The sequence below is a fragment of the Pleurodeles waltl genome, chromosome 9 (assembly GCF_031143425.1).
Source record: "Pleurodeles waltl isolate 20211129_DDA chromosome 9, aPleWal1.hap1.20221129, whole genome shotgun sequence".
Classification (NCBI taxonomy): Eukaryota; Metazoa; Chordata; class Amphibia; order Caudata; family Salamandridae; genus Pleurodeles; species Pleurodeles waltl.
Genome location: NC_090448.1, coordinates 228,584,480 through 228,606,975, shown reverse-complemented (window position 1 = coordinate 228,606,975; position 22,496 = coordinate 228,584,480). Strand labels below are relative to the sequence as shown.

At 44.5% G+C, this 22,496-nt stretch overlaps 1 protein-coding gene across 1 annotated transcript in view; it reads left to right on the top strand.

Annotated features, from left to right (window-relative positions):
- The window catches only part of DNAH1 (dynein axonemal heavy chain 1), an 827,745-nt gene that overhangs the window by 326,174 nt on the left and 479,075 nt on the right, over positions 1-22,496 (top strand). Inside the window, exons 21-23 of the mRNA XM_069206595.1 lie at positions 9,886-10,098; positions 10,354-10,518; positions 19,293-19,414. Of these exons, the coding sequence (XP_069062696.1) occupies positions 9,886-10,098; positions 10,354-10,518; positions 19,293-19,414 (500 nt within the window). The remainder of the gene's footprint in view (positions 1-9,885; positions 10,099-10,353; positions 10,519-19,292; positions 19,415-22,496) is intronic.

Below are 22,496 nucleotides of genomic sequence, written 5' to 3'. Positions count from 1 at the left end.
CTAGATGTCGGACTGGATCTGGAAACTTTTCAGCAGGACTTGAGTGTTCCTTCATTTGGCGCCTTGTGGCTCCGCACTGATGGTGTTCCGCTCTGGAAATGACATGCAGAGCTTGTTTAACTGCCAGCCCTGCCTGCTGCCATCTTTTCCTTTCTTTCCTTGTCATCAGACACAGATCTGGAGCTTTCTTTGTGTCCTTCAGGAACATTTACCTTAAAATGTCTTCAGTGTGCAAGGCATGACACCTCCTAAAACGGTTTCAAGCCCTGTAGGGACTGTAGCAAACAAATCTCTGTGACTGATCCCACCAGGTAAGCCTGTGGTATCTGGGGACAGGCCACGACTCCAAGGCCTGCAGCGACTGTGCATCAATGAACTCAAAGGCCATTACTCCCACAAGGCGAAGCTTTCCATCACCAAAGCACAAAATTCTTCTTGTCAGGGCCTCTCCAAGTTGCGGTACGCATCCAAAGTTCGATCCCGGTCCCTGTCCTATATCCACATTAGAGGTTGCTTGAGCTGCTTGAGAGGCTGGTCTTCGTTTTGATCCAAGTTCTCAGGCATATTCAAAAAGAGGCATAGGAAATCGAAGCAGGAGTTTGCTCCGTTGCACCACTTGCATTTACCTGAGCAGGCCTGGGGGCAACACCAATCTTCTCAATCTCATTCCTGAAGTCTGCCAACTTTGGAGCCGATCCAGCAATTTGAGCTGGCACAGTCCTAATTTCTGGGGCTAATGGCCACATCTCGCAGATTGAAGAGTTCCGCACACCTATGCTCTTCGGATTGTTACTTACTCTTTCTGGTGCACCTTTGGGCCCCATGAAGCCCAGAAGCCTTCTATTTGGAATACTGCCGGTGGGTTTGCCAGTTGGACCCTCTGAGCCCAATCTGCCTCTGGCTCCAGTTCCAACCCCGCTTCCAGCCCCATGACCTATGCTGGCCCAGGGTACTTCAATGCTGACGCTGAATCTATCGATGCCAGAGGAGTAGGACCCAGTTGTTCTCTCCAATATAAAGTCAGTTCTGGTCCGACCTCTACCAAAGTTGTGCCCGATTCTGCCCAAGGTGGTTCTTTCCCTACTAGATTTCCCAGCTCCAAACTGGAGGCACACAGTCTGCATACCCTGACAATGACTATGACCTTAGTGATGTGTTTGCTCATTCCCATAAGGATATTAATTGGTGTGAGGACTTACAGGAGACTAGTGGTCTTGATACCTCCCTGGACAAATTACAGAGGAATCTGCTCTCCACTCTATGGTTTTACATAGGACGGCCAAAGTTCTTGACCTCCAGCTCCCCACCTTGGAGGTTAAAATAAAAATGCATTGATAGAAGCCCCCCACCCAGGGCAAACATTTTCTGAACCTCTTCTTCCATTCAACCAGGAACTGACGGATACATTATTGAGGGTTTGGGCCAAAACTTGTCCTGACTCCCCCCAGCCAGCTCTTTTTAGTTATGTTGTCATTTTAGATTCTAACATGGAGCTTTGAAGAGGCTGCTTGGAAGTAGTGAATAAAAGGATTAATGCATTATGCTAGCTTCCTGTCGTGCCATAAAATTGGGGCTTCGGTATGCTTTTCTGCTGATACTACTCCTGCCCCTAGTTCTTAGAAAGATCAGGACTGTCTGAGCCCAAGTCATCCAGGTGGCTCCAGATTGGGCACTGAGAGTATAGTATCCAGAATCCCTGGGCTTGAGCATACATCCTCTCCAGGAGCACCTGCTGCTGTTGCAGCAACAGGGCAGGATCTTGCACCCAGGACTTCAGAGTCTCCACCTTCTTGCTTGGAGATTAAGCGCTGATAGCTAAACTCCTTCATACTTCTTCCAGAGGTAGTTGATGTTATCTTGGCAGCCAGGCATCCCTTGATAAAAACTGTATATGGCTGTTGTTGGGACAAATTTGTGGATTTTTGCGGCACATTCCAGATTGACCACCTCCAGGTCAAGTTATCTGACATTCTGTTATTTGTTCTGTGTCGTGCTTGGCAGGGCTTTGCTTTGGACACAGTTAAGGATTATCTTTCAATCCTTTTTGCCTTCTTACATTTGACAGATTACCCCTGATTGTTTAAATCACCAGTTGTGATCCAATTTATGAAAGGGCTACAACATATGTTTCCCCCAAATCCGTTTGTAATGCCTCAATGGGACCGCAACCTGGTCCTTACTTATCTTATGTGCACTCTGTTTGAGTCACTCCACATCTGCCCCTAAGGACTCCTTACCATTAAGACTGTGTTCCTCGTCGCCATTACCTTGGCACGGTTAGTGAGTGAGCTTCAAGCTCTTTGTGTCAAGCCACCTTACACTACCTTCTTCTATTACAAACTGGCTCTGTGGATGCAAACATTTCTACTGAATGTTATGATGACATTCCACGTCAGTCAAACTATTATCCTTCCAGCATTCTATGCTCCACCTCACCCCACTAAGGAGAAGGAGAGGCTCCATCGCTGGGATCCCAAAAGAGAGTTCAACCTTTATATTGATCGTACCAGAGCGCACCGGGTAGACTATCAGCTCTTTGTGGGGTTCTCTGGAGGAAATAAAGGCAAGGCACTGCAAAGGAAAACCATCTCCCACTGGATTGTGCTCTGCATTTAGATCTGCTACACTTTGGCCAAAAAGTAGCCTCCAGAAGGACTGCAAGCTCATTCTACCAGGGCCAAAATGACTACCACTACGTTAACATGTGAAATTCCTATCCTGGACATATGCCAAGCAACTACGTGGGCATCCCTTGATACATTCACAAAACATTATTGTCTGGACAGTCAGGTTCCTTGAGGGGGGCATATATATATATATATATATATATATGGTTTGAACATTATTTCCAGAGTGGAATGGTTTGAGTGCGGAGCTGCACAGCACCACCTGCTGGTGCGCCAAGGTACTTCTGAAAAATTTCCTGAGCCAGCCTGATGCCTGGGGTAAATTCAAAAGGTGAGGAATCCGTGGCTAGATAGAGTCACTACCAGAAAGAAGGTTACTGAAGGTAAGTAACGTGTACTTGTAGTTTTCTCAACAAAAAGTGTTTGAGATCGCTAACTCTCCACTGTTATGGTGAGGCATGCAGTGCACAGGCTTACAGTAAATAATTATTGAGGGCAGCAGAAAGAGACCTGCATGTCAAAGGTCTGGAACATAGAGGACTGAGGTTAATTTTTCAGCTTTTTTCTGCTAGTAAATAAGGAATGATTAAATTGATCTTGATGAATAACACAACCACAAATTTTTATATAAGAAAGCAGGCAGATCTAGAGTCTCGTGCTCTTGATGAAAGCACACAATTATGGAATAAGTACAGATTTCATATTGCCTCTCACCATTTGGCAGATGGGAGAATGGCTGCAGGACACTTTGAGTAAATATCTTCAGAAATGGAAGGCGGTCATTTTTCACCTGAAGGAAGTCTTTTAGCTGTGGGAAGGACTAGAGATGAGTCTGTTTGCGATCAAGTAGAAGATGAAATATCTAATAGACATCTAGCTGCAGATTTTTTACCTTAGAATTATCTCAAGGCATCAGTGTGGATCCAGAAATCTTTTGGGAGCAGTACCCCTGTGTGTCGTAGGTGGCATTGTTCGGCTCTGCGTGGTGTTGTTGGGGTCATTCGCGCCATAAATGACATGTGCAGTGCCTATATAGGTGCCACCCAAAACGCGCTGATTCAGTTTTTTCTTTCCACGCCAGTCAGCCCAGATTCAGAGAGAGCTACCCCCGGGCATTTTTTGACTGACCTTTTTCAAACTTTTGTTGAAGTCTTTTTTGAGATCTTCTCTTGGTGTGGCAGGATGTCATCTAAGAAGGCTGGCTTCAAGCGCTGTGGTGCCTATCACAACAGATGTCCATTAATGGACCCGCACCTTGCTTAAGCTCAACCATGCCACGAAAGATCTGGGTCGACTTCGGCATCCATGTATAGCAAGGCATTGAGGGACCAATCCCTCAAGCTTCTTGCAGCTCGAGATGAAGGTCCTAGGCACGGTCGCAGAGCTCAGGATCCTCGTTGCACTCAAAGCCGTCGGGTAAGCCTCACAAGAAAAAGAAAAATAAGAAGTTAAAAAGGCCTTTGACTTCACCCCATTCCGTGAAGTCATCTGACAGGACGAGGTAACATCATCATTCAACACCTGGTTCTGTGCTTGAGCCTGTGCCTGGGCCAGCCTCGTGCCTGCCCAAGTTTCCAGGAGCCAGAGCGACCCCCCACAGCTTTGTGAGTTCTATGAGGCCATGCATCTCATATTTGGGCCAACAGTTCCTGCTGGCATGCCTTTGGGCTCTGTGGATTTGAGAGTGGCCCCCACTGGTTCTTTGCTGGCAGTTCCGTCCCCAGCTACCGTTGGGCCCCTTAGATCCATGGATGGATCGGGACCAGCTCTGGTCTTAACCACCTCAAACTTCCCCAGCCCTGCTCCTGATGCGATGCTCTCGGTGCCACAGGCGCCCTCCGGCAGTGCTGTCTTCATTCTCAACCTTGACTCTGACACGGAGCCGGAGGGCGTCCATCGTCGGCGCCAACTTGAGCCATGCCTTACAGGCTGGAGCCCAAGCCCTGTTATAGACTGGACTCGTGGAGAATTGGGAGGGGTCACTGGACCGTGACGAACATCAGCCCCTACACCCTAACATGGACTGGTTTGAAGACATGAGGAATGCTGGTGGACTGAACACCTGTCCAGATACTGCCATGGTCTCTCCTCCTACCGTGGCTATGGAAGAGGGATCCTCTTTTGCTCTGATGATGAGAAGGGCAGCTGAGGTCCTAGACCTTAGCCTACACTCAGTGGCTTTCAAGACTAATGTCTTGACAGAGGTGCTTCAACCAGGAGTGACCCCCTCAGAACTGATTCTTCCATTTAATGAAGACCTCATGGCATGGGCTTTCTGCTTGGGACTTGGTCCAAACCTTGCACAGCGGCTCCTGTGACTAAGATGATTGCACGCTGCCACCCTCACACCAGAGGACCCCAGTTTTTCTCATGCAACACTCTGTCCCAGTGAACTTGGCGGTCCAAGCCTTCATCTCCCATGTAAATCCTGGTGCATTCCCTACCACTCCACCGGATAGAGAATCCAATCCAGTGCTGGCAGTATATCTGGCTCCCTATTTTGACTTTTCTGCTGGGCCAGCCGATGGTAACAGTGTTTCCGTCTGCTGGCCCAGCGGAAAAGTCACATCAACATTGCAGCCGGCTCGTAATAGAGCCGATGGAAATGTTGATGTGCAGCGGGTGCAGCAGCACCGATCGCGCATTTTCACTGCCCAAAATTCGGGCAGTGAAATGCGCGATGGGGCTGTGGCTGGGGGCCCCTGCACTGCCCATGCCAAGTGCGTGGGCAGTGCAGGGGCCCCCAGGGACACCCCGAGTCCCCCTTACCGCCAGCCTTTCCATGGCAGTGTTTACCGCCGTGGACAGGCTGGCCGTTGGGGATTATGACTGCCTGGCGGTATAGTGGAGGGGCCGGCTGTATGGCTGTGGCTAATGCGCCACGGTCATAATAGCTGGCGGAACACTGCCAGCCTGTTGGTGGTGTTACCGCCAGCTTACTGCCGCCTGCCAGGGTCGTAATGAGGCCCTGTGTGTCTTTTGGGTATTACTCCCACTCACTGTGGGATTCGGTTGTGCAGGTGATGCTCATGGTCCCGGAGGACACCCGGGCCAAACTTTTCCAAGCTATTACGGCAGAATAGATGCAGCCAAGTTCATGATCCGATGTGGACTGGGCATAGTTGGTGGCCTTACAGCTCTACACCAGGCTGACAACAACTAGCTTTTCTGGGGATGCCCTTTGATGGCTCCCATCTCTTCAGAGGCAAGTTGGACTCAGAGCTGGAGTTCTTAAAGGATATCAAGGCTACTGCAACCCCAGTCTGCCCTTTACTCCTTTTGTGGCCACAGAACGGGCTTCTAACAACATCTTTACCTGCCCAACCACCACCATGTGCAAGCTTCCCTGCCTTTGTGTGACTGAGGACACAGTACCCACAGACCCTGTCGGTCAGGCAGCCAGAGGTCGGGCCATTCCACCATCCACCTGGCAGCCACAGCCTCCAAACCCCTTTAGTTTGCCCGCTTACTATCATGGACACCCAATGGCAAGCAGGTTACGCCATCACCTGTTCCACTGGAGGTCAATAACATCAAACCGCTGGGTTCTTCAGATTGTCTGAAGGGGCTACTCCCTCTGCTTTATGACTACTCCAACTCCTCACCCCAAGATGTCACTCCTTGTGATAGGCTTACGCAGGACCATCTCTCCTTGCTCTGCTCAGAAGTGACAGCTCTCTTGGCCAAGGGAGCCATAGAGATGGTGCAAACTCCAGAGATAGGTTGCAGTTGTTATTCCTGCTAGGTTCTGGTACCCAAGAAGGATGGAGGTCTTTGTGCTATCCTAGACCTGTGCCCTCTCAATTTCTTCCTCAATAAAGAGAAGTTCCAAATACTCTGGACCCGGGAGACTGGGGGCTGGCATTGGACTTCCAGAAGGCTCATTTCCACATCCCTGTACTGCCTGCCCAAAGGCATTACCTGCAGTTCACTGTGGGACACAAGCATAATCAGTTCACTGTGCTCTCTTTTGACCTTACCAGCGCTCCTCAGGTGTTATTTCAAGGTGATGGTGGTGGTTGCAACACATTTGCTGAAGTCAGAGGTTCCAGTTTTTGTCTACCTCGACAACTGACTGTTGAAGGTAGGCTCACCCACGGGCACTGCTTCCCAGGTCCAGACTAGGGTGGAACGCCTGCATGTACTGTGATTCACTTTAAATGTGCCGAAATCACACCGGAGTCCCACTCAGATGCTCCCTTTCATCCCGGCTGCTCTTAACACAGTGCAGTTTCGGGCCTATCCTCCCAGGATTTTGGTAAGACTGACTCTGAGGCTGTTGGGACTCATTGCCTCCTGCATCTTTCTGGTGATACATGTCTGCTGGCATATAAGGACTCTGTAATGGGACCTGAAGTTCCAGTGAGCACAGCGTCAGGGAAGTCTCTTCAACTTGGTCCAGATCTCAGATAAAAACTGCAAAAGACCTGCAGTTGTGGCTGACGAACAGTGATTGGGTCAGTAGCAGACCCTCTTCCCTTCCCCAGCCAGAGCTGATGGTAGTGACAGATGCATTACTCCTAGCCTGGTGTGGCCATCCGGAAGAGGATGAGATCAGAGGACTCTAATCTCTAGCGGAGTCCGGGCTTCACACCAACCTGCTTGAGCTCCGAGCAAGCCAGTTGCCAATAAAAGCCTTTCTTCCTTCGATCAAGGGAAGGCTAGTGTAGGTGTTCACAGACAACATCATTGTCATATGGTATGGCAACAAATTGGGAGGGGGGTTGGGGTTGTGAACCCTGTGTCAAGAGGCTGTACACCACTGGGCATGAATGGAACATCAGGACATCTCCCTGGTGGGCCAACACCAGGCCTGCTCTCTGAACTCCAGAGCAGGCGAGAGGATCTTTTGTCACCGCAGCAGGAGAGGGTACTTCCCCCAAACCTTTGCATCCTCCGCCTTCATGCGTGTAGATTGAGGGGCAGCAGTTTTCGAGCTTCCTTCCAAAGTCTGTGACATTATCTTGGCAGTCAGACGTCCCTCCACCAAGACGGTATATGCCTGCCAGTGGAATACATTTATCTTATGGTGTGCATCCAAGTAGATTGACCCCTTTCACCACCCTTTTCTCAGGTTCTTTTGTTTGTTCTTTTTTGCCCCAGCAGTGCTCTGCTCTGGGCACTGTTAATGGTTACTTGACTGCCATCTCAGCATTTTTGCGGTTGGCGACCCACCTTCTTTGTTCAAGTCACCGGTTGTAACTAGATTCCTGAAAGGGTTACAACATATGTTTCCCCACTAGGCCATTCATTATGCCCCAATGAGATGTATGCTCCCTTTGAGCAGTTACGTAACTGTCACTCGCTTATTGACTCTAAAAATGACTTTTCTAGTGGCGATACAATCAGCCAGGAGTGTCAGTGAACTGCAGGCCCTCTCTTTATAACCCCTTTATGTCACCTTGTTCCCAGACAAACTGGTTCTGCGGACTCGTTCCTCTTTCCCAGCTGAGGTTATTATACCCTTTCATGTAGGCCAAGAAATCACCTTGCTTACCTTTGTTGCTCCACCTCACCAGTCCAAAGAAGAGGAGAGACTTCACCATCTGAACCCAAAAAGAGTGTTATCATTCTACGTTGACCGCACATGAGTGTTCCAGGTGGACAATCAACTCTTTGTAGGACATGTGGGGGCTAAAAAAGAGAAGTCAATGCAGAAACAAACCATCTCATGAGAGATTGTGCTGTGCTTAAAGATCTGCTAGGCCATGTTCAAGAAGCAACCCTCTGACGGCTTGCATGCTCACTCTAGCAAAACCAAGGCTGTGACCACTGAGTTTGTTCGTGGAGTCCTTGTCCTAGACATCTGCCAGAAAGCAATGTGAGCTTCCTTGCTTATGTTCACCAAGCACTTTTTCCTGGAGGCTCAATTCTGTTACGACTGACATTTCGCCTGTTCGGTCCTTCAGGACTTTTTGGTCTAAATCTGTTCACAGACACCTCTCTGGGAAGATATTACTTGAGTATCTATTCTAAGGTAAGGAATCTACAGCTAAAAGTCTCTTATCAGATGCACAAGTTACTTACCTTCAGTAACCCCTTATCTGGAAAAGATGCTGTCTAGCCGCAAATTTCTTACCAACACTCCCCACTGTGCAACCTGATTAAAGTGTGAGGGTAACCCTTCTAAGCGCCTTAGCATTCCCACAAGTTTTCAGTCTTCCTTGTGGCTCCCCGCTTCTGGCATAGAAAGTTGCAAGAAAAAATGTATGTCAATGCGCTGTGTTGGTTCCTATATAGGCGCTGCTCAAGCCACTTCTGGTGTGGGCGACATGGGTACCATTGATGTGGAGCTGAACAATGCCACCTACCTGCAAGCACGGGTACTGCTCGAAAATTTAGATTTGTCTAAGGTAAGAAATCTGTGGCTAGATACAGTCTCTACCAGTTAAGGCTTAATTGAAGATAAGTAACTTGTTCTTCAGTTCTGCAGCTATGCCACATGAAGGCTAGGGATTTGGGAATGCCCAAAGCTGGGAATTTGCTTTTACAGAGATCCTCAGCTAAGCCCAGAGTACAGAATGCAAAAAGTTAATTACCCATACCAATCACAATAATTGAGAAATGTTTAAACAAGTCGTAGCACTAGGTTTATAATGGTAAGTCTGAAGTATGGAATGTAAAAGCTGTCTTTGAGATTAGTTTCACATACACGTAATTTGTTCTTTGGCTTCACTTTTCACATGAAGTAGAAGTACGGGATATATTTAAAATGATTCACAATTTAGAGTTGTTTGAATGAGAAGTACATCATTTTTTTGCGTTTAATTTATGAGCTCTGTATGCATAAAGAATACCACCACTTCCAATTGCATGCCCTCCTTTAGCTTTTGAAAGGTCATCGGATAAATCTCCCTTTGTTTTGGGTTCTAAAAAATATCAGAGGTATTAACAGCACATTGATCATTTTACTTTTTCTGACACCATTGTAGAACTAAGAATATTGGGTCTTGAAATGCTGAACTTTATATAAGACTACAGTTAAATAGAAGTACCTATTTCATTGTTGTCTTCGTGCTGATTTCAGAGATCAATTAGATTGATTGGATGTATTTAACCATGGCAACTATTCATCTAAGTGTCAAAATATTACCTTATGTCCCTTCACATGCCTTTAATCAGTAACTTTCACTCTTGGGGTACATGCGTTAGGTGGGCCAAAAGAGATGTAGCCTTCATTTGTAAATTCTGTCTTATGAGTCTCCTTAGTGCTTGATAATATGTGAAATTGATTGGTTCCTGTGCTTTTGTCTTACAGGCTTTAGATAAGATGGAGAAGGAGTGGGAGTCCGTACTATTTAATGTGCTGCCTTACAAAGAGACAGGAACCTACATCTTGAAAAGCCCAGATGAAGCTTCACAGTTACTGGATGATCATATTGTGATGACCCAGAGTATGTCCTTTTCCCCTTTTAAGAAGCCTTTTGAAACACGAATCAGTACCTGGGAGGGCAAGCTCCGAATGACTCAGGTAAAACAACGAGAAATTACACCCACAAATACCTCTCCTTTTTGTCCAGAACGATCTACCTATTTGACTGATGTTGACCTTATCAGGCGTCTTTGAATGTACCAGACAATACCTTTGAGGTATCAGTTTGCAATACTGATCTATGACTCTGCTTCCCCTTGCAGAAGGAATGTACCATTTACTGTACACAGCTGTTTCTCCTAAAAGAAGAATAAACCATTTTCTGACTTTTCATCGTACTCCTTACATTCTTAGGATGTTCTCGAAGAGTGGCTGACATGCCAGCGATCCTGGCTATACCTGGAGCCCATTTTCAGTTCTGAGGACATCAATAGACAGCTACCCGTAGAGAGCAAACGTTATCAAACTATGGAGAGGACCTGGAGAAAAATCATGAAGAATGCTGTAGAAAACAATCAGGTATGTGAATTCGACATGTCTGCGTTCCTGCATGTGTATTTTGTACGTTTCATTCTGGACGTATTGTGATTCTATCTAATTCTCACACCATCTTTCCTTTATTGTGGATCCATTGATTGATAATGTTATCAGTCTTAAAACCGCATTTCTCTATATTAACTGCAGCATTAGATGCTGTTGCGTTTGTAATAAAAGTATACAATAGTGCAACTTTAAGTGTTGGATAGCAACTTGAATTTTGGTGATGGGTAGTAGGTTTTTCATCATATGATCATCATCGTCTTTCATTAACACGCAAAGATCCTTCTAAACAACAAGTCTAGCATGGCATTTGTAGAGACAAGGGCTCTTTAGGCTGCTCAACTGAAACATTAAACTTATAATTATCAGGTAAGGGAGAGTAGACTCATTCTGTTCTCCTCTTCTCTTGTGATTTCCAACCCGACACCCTTCAGAGTTTCTCAGTATTGGCTCCGTTACCTTGATTCAGTAACAGTTTCTTGTTCATGGTTCAAGTTGAGATGCTTGTAAATGGAGCACTTGTCATTGAGACCGCATCTTCATATCTCTTCACATTCGGACAGCACCCAATACTGATATGATATTACTAATTGAAGAGCTATTGAATGACAGTTTTGGCATTTCTACAAATGGAGAACACATCCAGCTAGCACCCTCGATCTATGATGTCACACACCCATTGTGAATACTCTTAATGGCTCTTTCAAAATAGAAATGTAGGAGGATCTGGGCTTCATACAGGGACGACTTTGCATTTTTAGACCTCTGAAGCCAGTCACTCCAGCACAAACATCATTCAGGTCTGCTGATCATTGCATTTTCCAGAAATGGCTTCTTGACTGGCTTCTGAGTGGCTAGTGAGAAAGGTCTGGATATGTAATGTGACAAGGTAGCCTTTTTCTTCCCTTTTCACAGGGCTTTCTGTCCCACAGGCGTCCTGCAGTTAAAGGCATCTGAGCTAGAGTGGCTGCCCTATTTGGGCCTGTTACTCCTCGAACCAGAACCCCTTCTCTTGCAAGGGCAAGTCACCCCACTCCCAGCAATAATGCATAAGACCCATGATCTTCATGAACTACAAGAAACAATCCTTATGTAGTACCAAGCTACCCAAAAGGTAAAGTACATCCTTTTTAAACAATAAACATGCCTGTGTTACATCTGTTTGTACACCAGTAGTTCATCTTGTGTTCCTTTGTGGTCTTAATGGACATTTATCTGGCTATTTGTAAACAGAACATGTCATATGCCGCTCCTCTGTTGCTTCTGGGTGGACCCAATGGACAATGATTCGGCTGCCTGGAACCAATGCACTCCATGAGCAGCGTCTGTCACTTGTGGACCCTTTGGACATTTATCTGGCAGCCTGTAAGCACTACATGCTATGTGCTGCCTCACTGTCGCTCCTGGATACGGTATATGGCTTTATCCTGGCTGCCTGGAACCAGGAATTTCCACAGACGTCTTCTGTATTTCTCCTGGTTGGTCCCTAGCAAGAGAAGTTTGAAATCTGCGTGGCACTGCCAACGCTTAATGACAAAGGGTGCATGCGATTTACAAGATGGGTAATAGTCTATTGTCTATCGCCCTTTTGCCTTGAGTCCTGTTTTTTCACCTCTTATTCCCTCCCTGTCGCTTCATTTAACCTTACATGTTCCACCTGCAGGCACTACTAGGTCTTACCCTAGCCAACTACTGCATCTATCAAATACTTCACTAGTTCTTGGGTTAAATTATGAATATCTACAATGGTGTCTGTGCCACACTTGACTAGACTGATAGCTGATCACTGCACAACGGACTACGGACTCGGTCACTCCTTTATTTACTGTGTGCTATTTCCTTATTGCCTGACACTCCTTCAGGTGCTAAGATTGTGTCTCTCCTGTGTTGATTCAACATTGTACTTCCCAGTGGCTTGGCACTACCACCAATAGCTGGGATTCTGCTGCTTTTGTGATGACTTCAGTTAGTATTTCATTGGTACCACTTTTCCAGATGGTCTATTCTGGCATTAGAGCTCTCTTGGCCACTCTTGTGATCACTACAAAGCCACATGTGCGCTCATCTGAATGACTGTCTGCATGAAAGATGAATACCCTGTTAAGGAGATAGGATATGATGAACTGCACAACACTTTGTTACGGCTTTATTTAATAAACTGCCTGACAAATCACGTCAAGCTATTAAGAAACTGTGTGATATACTCATTGATTGTAACTCAAGTTGCATGACAAATACAGAGTAAAGTGTACTCAGCCACAAAGTGCTTCAGCAGCTTGTTGTAGTTGAAACGCCTGATACAATGCAATATTCAATACACTGTCAAAGGTCCTAATAGTGTGGAGCATCTCATAAAACGCAAAACACACACCGACTTTAACCTCCATATCTAGGAAATGCACAATATATGTGCATATTGCAAAATGCATAATATGGGCGGAACTTAGCATGACAAATGATAATCCATATGCATGACTCTAACGTTGGATTCCAAGGAGTACCATGCTACCCATCTGCAAAGCACTTTAGCGCCTCATCAGGGGTTGTAAGCACTATATAAATACTTGCAGAATTCAATCCTTTCTTAGAACCTTGAAACATAAGTCTTAGCTACATCAGAATAGCTTTGCAAAGAACTGCAACCTATTTACTCACCAAGTAAAGAGCACGCAAAACCATCTACACCACACCTCAAATCAACTCCAAAAGATGCAGCAGCGTTTGACATTGTTAAGCTGAGAATGCGTATTAAGTTTCACATAGCAATGTATGTAATTCCTTTTATATATTCCAAGCTGTAACACTCTAAAAGACAAGAACCATGGGCGTTCAGCAGACTCAATCATTGTACCTGAGGCAAGAAAGAAATCTACTTTCAGTCTTCCGTTTTTATTCTGCACTTCCTGGTCGGGCTGTTCAAACGTTCTGTTCTACGGCTGCGTCAAGTTATGTGCATCAAGTGTCCAGATAACTGGGATGTTAAGCTACATCCTTCTAGGATTGATTTTTATGGGGAATTTATGAGATTTCCTGGAGGGTAGCTTGCAAGAAAAAAGACGCTCTTGCCTTCGTTATGAAAGCCGTTTGGTTTAAAAGAAGTCTATCTGAGCTTCAGCAGCTTTGGGAGATTCGTCCGATTCTGATGTAACCCACTAGCTGTGCTGTATTTTCACTCTGTCTTACTGGCATAAATCTGGCCGAAGTTACAACAGAACACCACTGACTGCCCGTTTTAGGGCAATGCACTCTTTGGCTCTATGCATTTGAAAGAGAGAACCTCTAACAAGGCCTTTACAGTCATTATCTCCCCCAGGAAGTCTAGTCTAATAGAGGCTTCCTCTCCCACAACCACTGAGTCGATAACAAACACATTTGTTTGAGCGCAGTCAGAGTACTCCTAACAAACAGGAGCAAGGCCAGAATCCTCAGCATTAGATAACCTTTGTAAACAAGGAAGAAAGACTCAGTAATCCACTTTTCTCAAAACCACCTCATTCACTGCTCCGGTGGAAGGAATGGTGCCTCGTTTCCTTTCGGCTTGATATGAAATAACATTTTTGTGCAGAACAACGTCTCATGAGGGAAGAACCTTCAGTGTGTGCATTTTTCACCTCAGAGGTGTGCAAAGGTTTTATTACACAAAGTCTTGCACCTTCCCTTAGTTTGTGGACAGTCTTTCACTTCCTATGTCTACATTTCCTTTCCTGGCTTAACATTTCATGCACATTGGCAGTATTTCCTCAAGAGTGCCAATTGCCACTGAAAATATATGTGACATTTTCTCACACATTTTCCTTGCAACTTTGAAACTGGATGTTTGTTGGCAACCTTTTTTTCTCAAACACTAAAAAGGGCTCAAAAACCTTTATTTTAATGTGAAAAACCATACACAGAAAACTTTATGAACTACTCGTAGCAATCATAGAATTTGCCGAAATATAGGAAAAAATATTTTTAGCTTCACACTCCCCTTTTTAGATCTTCTTTGCTGCTGTTACACTGTGCCTTATTTTTTTCTGAGATTTTCAAAGACTAAGGTGGACTGTAGAAGCTGGCAAATTGATCACTGACATTGCCAATTTTGTGTTGAAGGTGGATAACCTAGGTGAACTTGAGAGAACCATGAGCTTTGATAATGTAAAAGGTAACATTAGGAAAAGTTTGTAAACTCTGGTGCTGTACCTTAGCCGTTTCATTAAATATGATTCCAATGGATACAGTCACATCACTTTCAACAACCTTGACATTCTCTTTATGACATACGCATGAACCACTCTGATTCTCCCATCGTTAAAATAAATACTCCCTGTTGGGCAGACAATCACATATTCACACCTCACAAACTGGTGGCAGCCTTGCCATTGTCCACACATCTGTATGTCAACTCATTGTCCTTATGACTCAAACACTCTCCTCCTTCAAACGCCCCTCCTTTTTATTAGACCCCACTCTCTTTATGATTCTCACCACTACACTTATCTATCATCCTTCACGATCCAGCAGGAAATCTCCAACGCTACTGAGTTAATTTGCACAAACCTCCCAGTGACAAATTTTATATAATAGACTTTAGTTTCACTGGGAATTTTACAAAACATGCCATGTGAGATACTTTATGAACTTCATCAGATCAGCATAATTCACATCACCCTACCAGCATACATAAAGGGCTAAAAACTGAACCTATTTATTTCATCCTTATTAAGCCAACTACTAGATAGATTGTGTCATCATGCCATTCCCTTTCACCATCGTTCCAGATAGGACTTTACACAAAGGATAACCCAAACTAATTTACCTAACACTCCTCACCCACCTCCCTGTGGATAGTTTACTACAAACTCCAACTTCCTTTCCTCTCAGCTGCCTACACACCTAGCCAAGAAATACTATTTTCTAGTATCAGCACCACCCTCCAAGCCATAACAGGCCCCTATGCTATACTTAGAATAAATATAGGTAAACGCCCTGTCTGCTTCCCGTTACGCACAAAAGCCTAACTTTCATGAAAGGCTCATCTGCAAGCTCAAAATAAGCCTGATAAATTAAAATTACCTCACGATGTCTCAGCCTCCTCAACAGCTCACAAGAGTGTCAGAAAGCTGAATGCATCGTCGCGCACACTCAACACAAACATTTAAAGTACTTACCAATATGTTGACAACAAAATCAACTACATTAGACAAAACAGTATTGCCACTAGCCACAGTGGCGAATGGAGCAATATCGCACTTTCCTTTTCACCATGCACTCCTTAAAGCATTTGACAAACGGATCCTAATCTAAAATAAGTAGCCAGAATACTGCTAGCTACATTGGCGACATCTTTCCTGCCTCATTCGGCAAAACTATCTCGCCAGAAGCATTAACACATACTTCCTTACAGACATATTCTCAACCTTTCAAGAACTCAAGCGGCCAACTCCCCTACACAGGGGGAAAGGCTTTTTCTCCACTATCATCACTGAACCTGTATAATCACCATGGTGTTCTTCCTTTTAGTGGTGAAGCCTGGTTATGCTATGCAGTTTTCACAACTGTCCCATTCAAGGGACGATTGCCCAGTTGCATTCCAAAACTCCTGACTGAGATAATGAGGCTTGCTTTGAGAACAATAAAGCTGTCCCTGCCCCCGGAAAGACCTGAGGAATACTAATCAATGACTTTATTGTAAAAAAACAAATAACAACCTTAGGAATCCTCACCAGTCTACCACCCCCTTTTAGTTATCTATGATAAACATTAATCTCTGCTGAATACTTCTAACCACAGATTCCTCACTTTTAGATTATGTTGGAGCTGTAAAATCTAAATGCAAAAAAGACCCCAAGTCTGTCACGACCCATGGGTGTCATCTTGAAATGGGTTTCCTATTTATTTATGAGAGAAACCATTCCAAGATGAGTATTGTCCGTACATATGTGTGTGCATGGATGGTGCGCATTGACGTCCAATTTGGCATATTTATCTCATCATTCCCCCATGGCCATGACCATGGTCATTTTAGAACATTAAATAAATAAAGCAAGTAGGAGGCCCACAAACGAGGCAAGCCAGTAGCACGTTGTAGTTGCCATGCCTTCTGTTAAAAAATAATAATTGTGTAAATAAAAATAATCAAAAAACAGGGTGCGGGGGGGGGGCAGTGGACATTGGCGAGCCACAGATGAGCAGTAGAACAATAAGTCTTTGACAACAGACAGCTAAAGCTGTTTGTGGGGGTGGCCTAAAAAGACATAAGTGGTGATATCTCCAGGGGTGGCGAACTCACTATTTTTTAGTTGCCTTCGTCTTACAAAAGTAGGCTGTAGTCTGCCTGGTCAGTGCATTCTCAGTGCAGGAGCTGAATCTGTGCAATATGTTATCTCTTGCAGTGATAACGCCATGGCACGATTCTTGCATCTAACAGTCCACAGTTTCAGTACATGCGTCATCTTTCTTCCCACTTCCGCCTTAAGTGGCTCTTTTCTCCTATATTAAGTCAGGCAAAGATAAATGGACATTTTAGGAGTCTCGGGGCATCCGTAGATCGTGCAGGAGATGCCAGGCAGATTGGACAGACAGAATGAGGGCAAGTCTGAACAGCATTTGTATTTTTTTGCATGGAGAGCCAAGTCTTACTTTAGATCAAGCTATTTCCCAGAATGGCAAACATTTTCTAACTACGCAATAAGACCACATGCAGTTGGCAAATGTACTATCACTAACGACACACTAATGGCTCGGGTTTGGTCTGAAGACAGAAGCCCTGTCAGTAATCATGGACCTTACTGGTTTATATGGCTCCTTTTGCATATCCCAGTCTGTGATTGAAGCCAAAAGTTGAAGGCAGAAACTTCAAGTGGCAGTGTTTTGGCACGGAACAAAGAAGTGCCGTGTAACCCCACCCCCAGTATAAGGGGTTTCTTATGGGTTCTCTTACCCGGGCATACTCTTCCAAAGGTTCAAACCCTAACCGCTCATATCACTCCTCCTCCCAATATCAGCATCAGGAATGCAGGTGGAGGATATATGATTCACAGTTGGCAAAGTGACCACCAAATCAACAGGAACTCAAGCAATAAGTCAAGACAACAACCTCTTCCACACAACACCCCACCGAAGGTAACGGTGCTCAAATAAGATGCAATTTTCACACACTCAGATTTAAAATGTATGTCTGAATAACGTAACACACGTGCATTTGCTAACTTTTTCTCTATAGAGTCAATGTTTTTTTACCTGGAGAAACTCCCTTCCTCTAAATCTCCACACATTTTGTGGGCCATTCCCATCCTGAATAGGGACGTACTATTTCCCTTGGCAGAAATAAATTCCCTGTCATGCCGAGGGCAGAAATGTGTTGGACAAATGTTTGTGAATAGTGACAAACGCTTTTTGTGTTAAATCACGTAGGCAGGCATCTTCGCCCTGGCACATCCAGGCCACTGGAAGATAACTTGCTCTCGTGTAAAATGACAGCAGTATAAAATGACACAAGCATGGTGAAACATTACACACAACTATTAAGGGCAATAACAGTAGGGCAGATGAGCCAGATTGTAAGGGTTGCTTCTGTCAAACAAAAAATGCTGAATCTGGCATGTAACCCAGTTGTCAAGTAACACAAGACAGTGGATGTCACTGTAGGGTCGCCAGTTTAAATTGTAATCTTGCTCTCCTGCTTAAAAAACGAATTGATTGAAACTCTCTACCAGCTACTACATAAAACTCATGGCTGAAGAATGATGGGTAATTCGTGTATTTCATGCTTTCACAGTGAACATGCAGCTCCTTTTATTGATATACGTTCAGTGCTTAATTTGTGCTTGTTGTTTCCGGTGCTGAGCACGGCACTTATTTTTGAGGGCGGGGGCTTATTCTTATGCCTCAAGCATTTGCTGCGAGCAAAAGACGCATATGGGAAAGACGGAGGAAGGGAAAAACGAAAAAGCGTCACTAAGGGAGAAAGGAGAAAGCTGCAACAGTGAGCTGAAGAGGCAGCGAGTGACTGCAAATGGATTAAAGAAGCCCGAGATGATTTTAGGATTACGCTGCCTCAGGATTCCGTGCTCGCACATTTAATTGCCCCAGCGGCATTATTCAAAGGAGAGCTTTGGGCACCGGCACCTTTTTATTTACAAATGAAGCACTGTATACGTTGCTATCCAGTTCTCATTGTATTCTACTTTGTCTGATCTTTTTTTCAGATCTAGTGTTAGCCAAGACCTTTTGATTTAACTGAAATTATGAAATTATATATGTATAATATACTTCCTTATAGGGGTTTTCAGTGAGCCGTCTTCATCCATGGATCTGTTGTGTCATTCATATTTGTATTCTGAATGGAGTTGTGGGTCAGTCCACTTCAGCAATTGGCTAAATTTCATGTGAATGACAGCATTCTTCCCTTTCACAAGGAGAACATCTACACACAAAATAAGTCCCTTCAGTGCTTGGCAATATGTAGTTTTTAAAACCAAAACAGATTTTTTTCTATGATTTTTGTTTTAATTGGTGAGGGCCTTGCAACTTCCACAACAATGGTTTATTAAAACCACGGTACAAGAAAACAGGCTTTGATAAAGTCAAGAGGCTGGCAGCCAGCACCAAGCCAAATTAGCTTTGCCAATGCGTGTCTCAATATGCCCTGAACGTCCTGGGTTTAATTGTACTGTGGATGCACGTTCTGTTTTCCTTCTATTTAGTCTGTGGCCGAATTATAATCTCCTTACTCTCGATTTGCTGAGTTATTTTGCTCTTTTCTTTGATAGGTGATAGCACTATGTCCTGATCCACGACTTCTAGAGAGCCTACGTGAATGCAACAAACTCCTAGAACTGGTGCAGAAGGGATTGAGTGAATACCTAGAAACCAAGAGAGCATCCTTCCCCAGGTAATGCCATTTTCTGCTTAAGGCTTGATCAGATAAGACTCAATTTAATTTAATTATTTAGTACAACCGGATTTCTTCCAGTAAGAAGAGGATTGAGAAAGGCTTCAGAAGTAATGTAGCTTGAATTATTTGACTATTCAAAATCTAGGCAAAAACTCCTCTAATATTAGTGAAATTATGAATGTAGTCTCTATTATTCTTCCTTTCTGTGCAATTGGTGGTGCAAAGAATAGATGACACGTGCTACTAAGATATTGTCTCTGGTACTCAAATAATGAAAGAGGATTTGGTGATGAACTTTTCTTCAAATGGATGATAGTTGCTCTCCATGTCTTAATCTTTGTAACAGCCCCGCGGCAATCTGGGACCTCAAAAGATGTTCTAATTTTTCCATACCATATATCCCAGATGCCACTCTGGAAACGTGCAACGCCAACCACGCATGATGCCACGAAGTACATAAATGGCAGCTCTCTGCACCACAATACCTATCTTCATTTGAAGTTCTTTCTGGAATTGCACACCATAGTCTCATAGTCTCTGACTTGATACAGGTTAATGGGAGGAAAAGGATGGCCCAAAATAAACTGCATTTGCCAATAGATGAAAGCGTCCTCGGAGTCCTCAACCATGAATGATATTATCTTGCTACTGAGCTGCAATGGCCTTTACTGGGTCCCAGGAGGGGATACACATGGAGGGTAGACTTAAAAGCTGAGCTACATGCACCTACATTGTACAAAGCCGTGTTTGACTATATGAGATGAGCTTTTGTTCTAAATGACTTGTTACAGTCAGACATTGGTGGCAAAGATGTCTGCAACCTTTTCAGCCCGCAAAAGCCTATGCACCATGATAGTGCGTCTTGCATTTTCAGGAAGTATTTCGGTTGTGAGATAAACGTCCGTGGATTAACACAGATATTGAAAATGTGGGCAGCCTCTATTAAAACAGCACACTCCAGTAATTTAATTACACCAGAGACGTAGTTGGCACTGCAAAAAAACACTACTTGACATACAACACGATTAAATGGGCTACTCACCTTACTTGGGTGCAATGAGCCTCAAACATTTTACATTACAAATCAGCCTGACCCACGGGGAGGGCAAAATAACAGTGTCCCAATAAGTAATTCACTGTTGAAGATATTTCAGACTAGAACTGAGAGAACTCTGAAACTTGAAGACTGGAAGGATTTGATAAATATTGAATGTCTTGGTAAGGATCATATGGCTATTGATCACAATTCAATTGCCTTCACCAAACGTACTGATCTCCTAAAGGCTTTGGAACGATGTTCATTGTCACAGCTGATTCATGCTTGAGAAGCAGAACCCCCCAATGCATCTTTTTATGACATAGGGTTGAGGCCATCATCTACACAGGAAGTTCCTATAAATAGCAAGGTCACTGACGTTTAAGCAAAAGGGACTAGGAAAGAGTCACTTTTCCTATCTTTACTGACATTGAAAAAAAAATTGGTGCATTCTGTTTTGGGATCAAATGCTTCCAAAATATAGGCCTACAAGTGGGTGTCATTTTATCTCCTATATGTCACAATAGAAGACCTTCCAGTTGTGCAGGCAACTAATGCCAGTCCTAATGTGTTCCCAACTTTACCACCTGGAAAGAAAACAAAAATAATGGATGCTATGGTTTAGTGTCTGGTTCTATGATGCGCCATTCTGTGAATGTTGCTGTAATCTGGCCAGATATCAAAATTCAATAGCAGCTTGTGGTAATGTCAATGGGCCATTTGACCACTGCACAGGCCGTTACTTTATGGTAAGTAGCAACAGACGGTTTGGATTCTTTCAAACTCGCTGCTCAAAGGGACCCTGTTTATTTAATTGCCATGTCATCCGTGAGGCGAGGGCATTTTGTGGCATACTGCAATTAAATCTATTCTACTCTCTACAAAATCTTTATCCCCTTTAAAACTCTGCAGCCTAGGATCCTAATGCAGTCGGTTAATATGTTTGTCCCACACCTGGCAGCATATTACAACACTTCCACGTAGCTATCAGTGGTTCCTGATTATTGTAAGGTCACACATGTAATTCCCATTCTAAAAAAAAAAACTCTGAGTTGACCTGCTATCAACCGTCCAACTAGCAACCCATTTTCTTACTTCCACTTACATCCAGAATTATGGTAAAAATCATTAACAAGCAATTGACTGTTTAGCTGAAATCTAATCCTCCCCTGGATTTCGCCCAATCTGGCTTCCGTGCCAACCACAGCATGGAAACCGCTATGACTGCAGCCACGGTATAACCTGAAACACATTTTGAACCAGGGCAACTCTGCAGTCCTGTTCCATTTGATAGAGACTTCTACCCACAGATTTCTTACCTTAGAATTATCTCCAAGTGTTAGACTGGACCAGGAAATGTTTTCATGCGCAGTACCACTGCACACCGGTAGGTGGCATTGTTTGGCTCATACCGGAAGTGACGTTCGTTGTGCCTCTATAGGCACCACTAAGGCACACTGAAGTCACTTCTTTTCTGTCTGTTCCAGCCAGCTCAGATACATAGAGGAGTTTCCACTGCTCATTTTTTTACCAACTTTTTTTTACTTTTTGTTGATGGCTTTTTGAGGTTTTTCCTCCGGGTGAAGCAGGGATGTCCTCTGTTAAGGCTGGCTTCAAGCCCTGTGGTGCCTGTCACTGCTCAATATTGGTGATGGAACTGCACCTTGTATGCCTCTGGTGCCTCGACCACGACCACAGCTTGAAGGCCTGCACCAATTGCCACGCCATGAACCCGAAAGGTGTGGAAGGAGTGATCCTTCAAGCTCCTGGCGGCTCAACGTATGACACCATGACAATCAAGATTGCCATCGAGAGGAAGGTACTGGGAGCAGTGGCGAAGCCCTAGATCTTCATTGCACTGAAGTTGTCAGGTCACTCTGATAAGTCCTGCCACAAGAAGAAGTTGAAGAGGTCTTCGACTTCACCTTGTCCGTCAGCTGAAGCGTCGCTAATCAAGGCCTTGCTCCATGGTAGAGCCAGAGCCTGGGCTGTCTTTGCACCTCCCAGAATTTCCGGGAAGGAGAGTGACCCCCGCCTAACTCA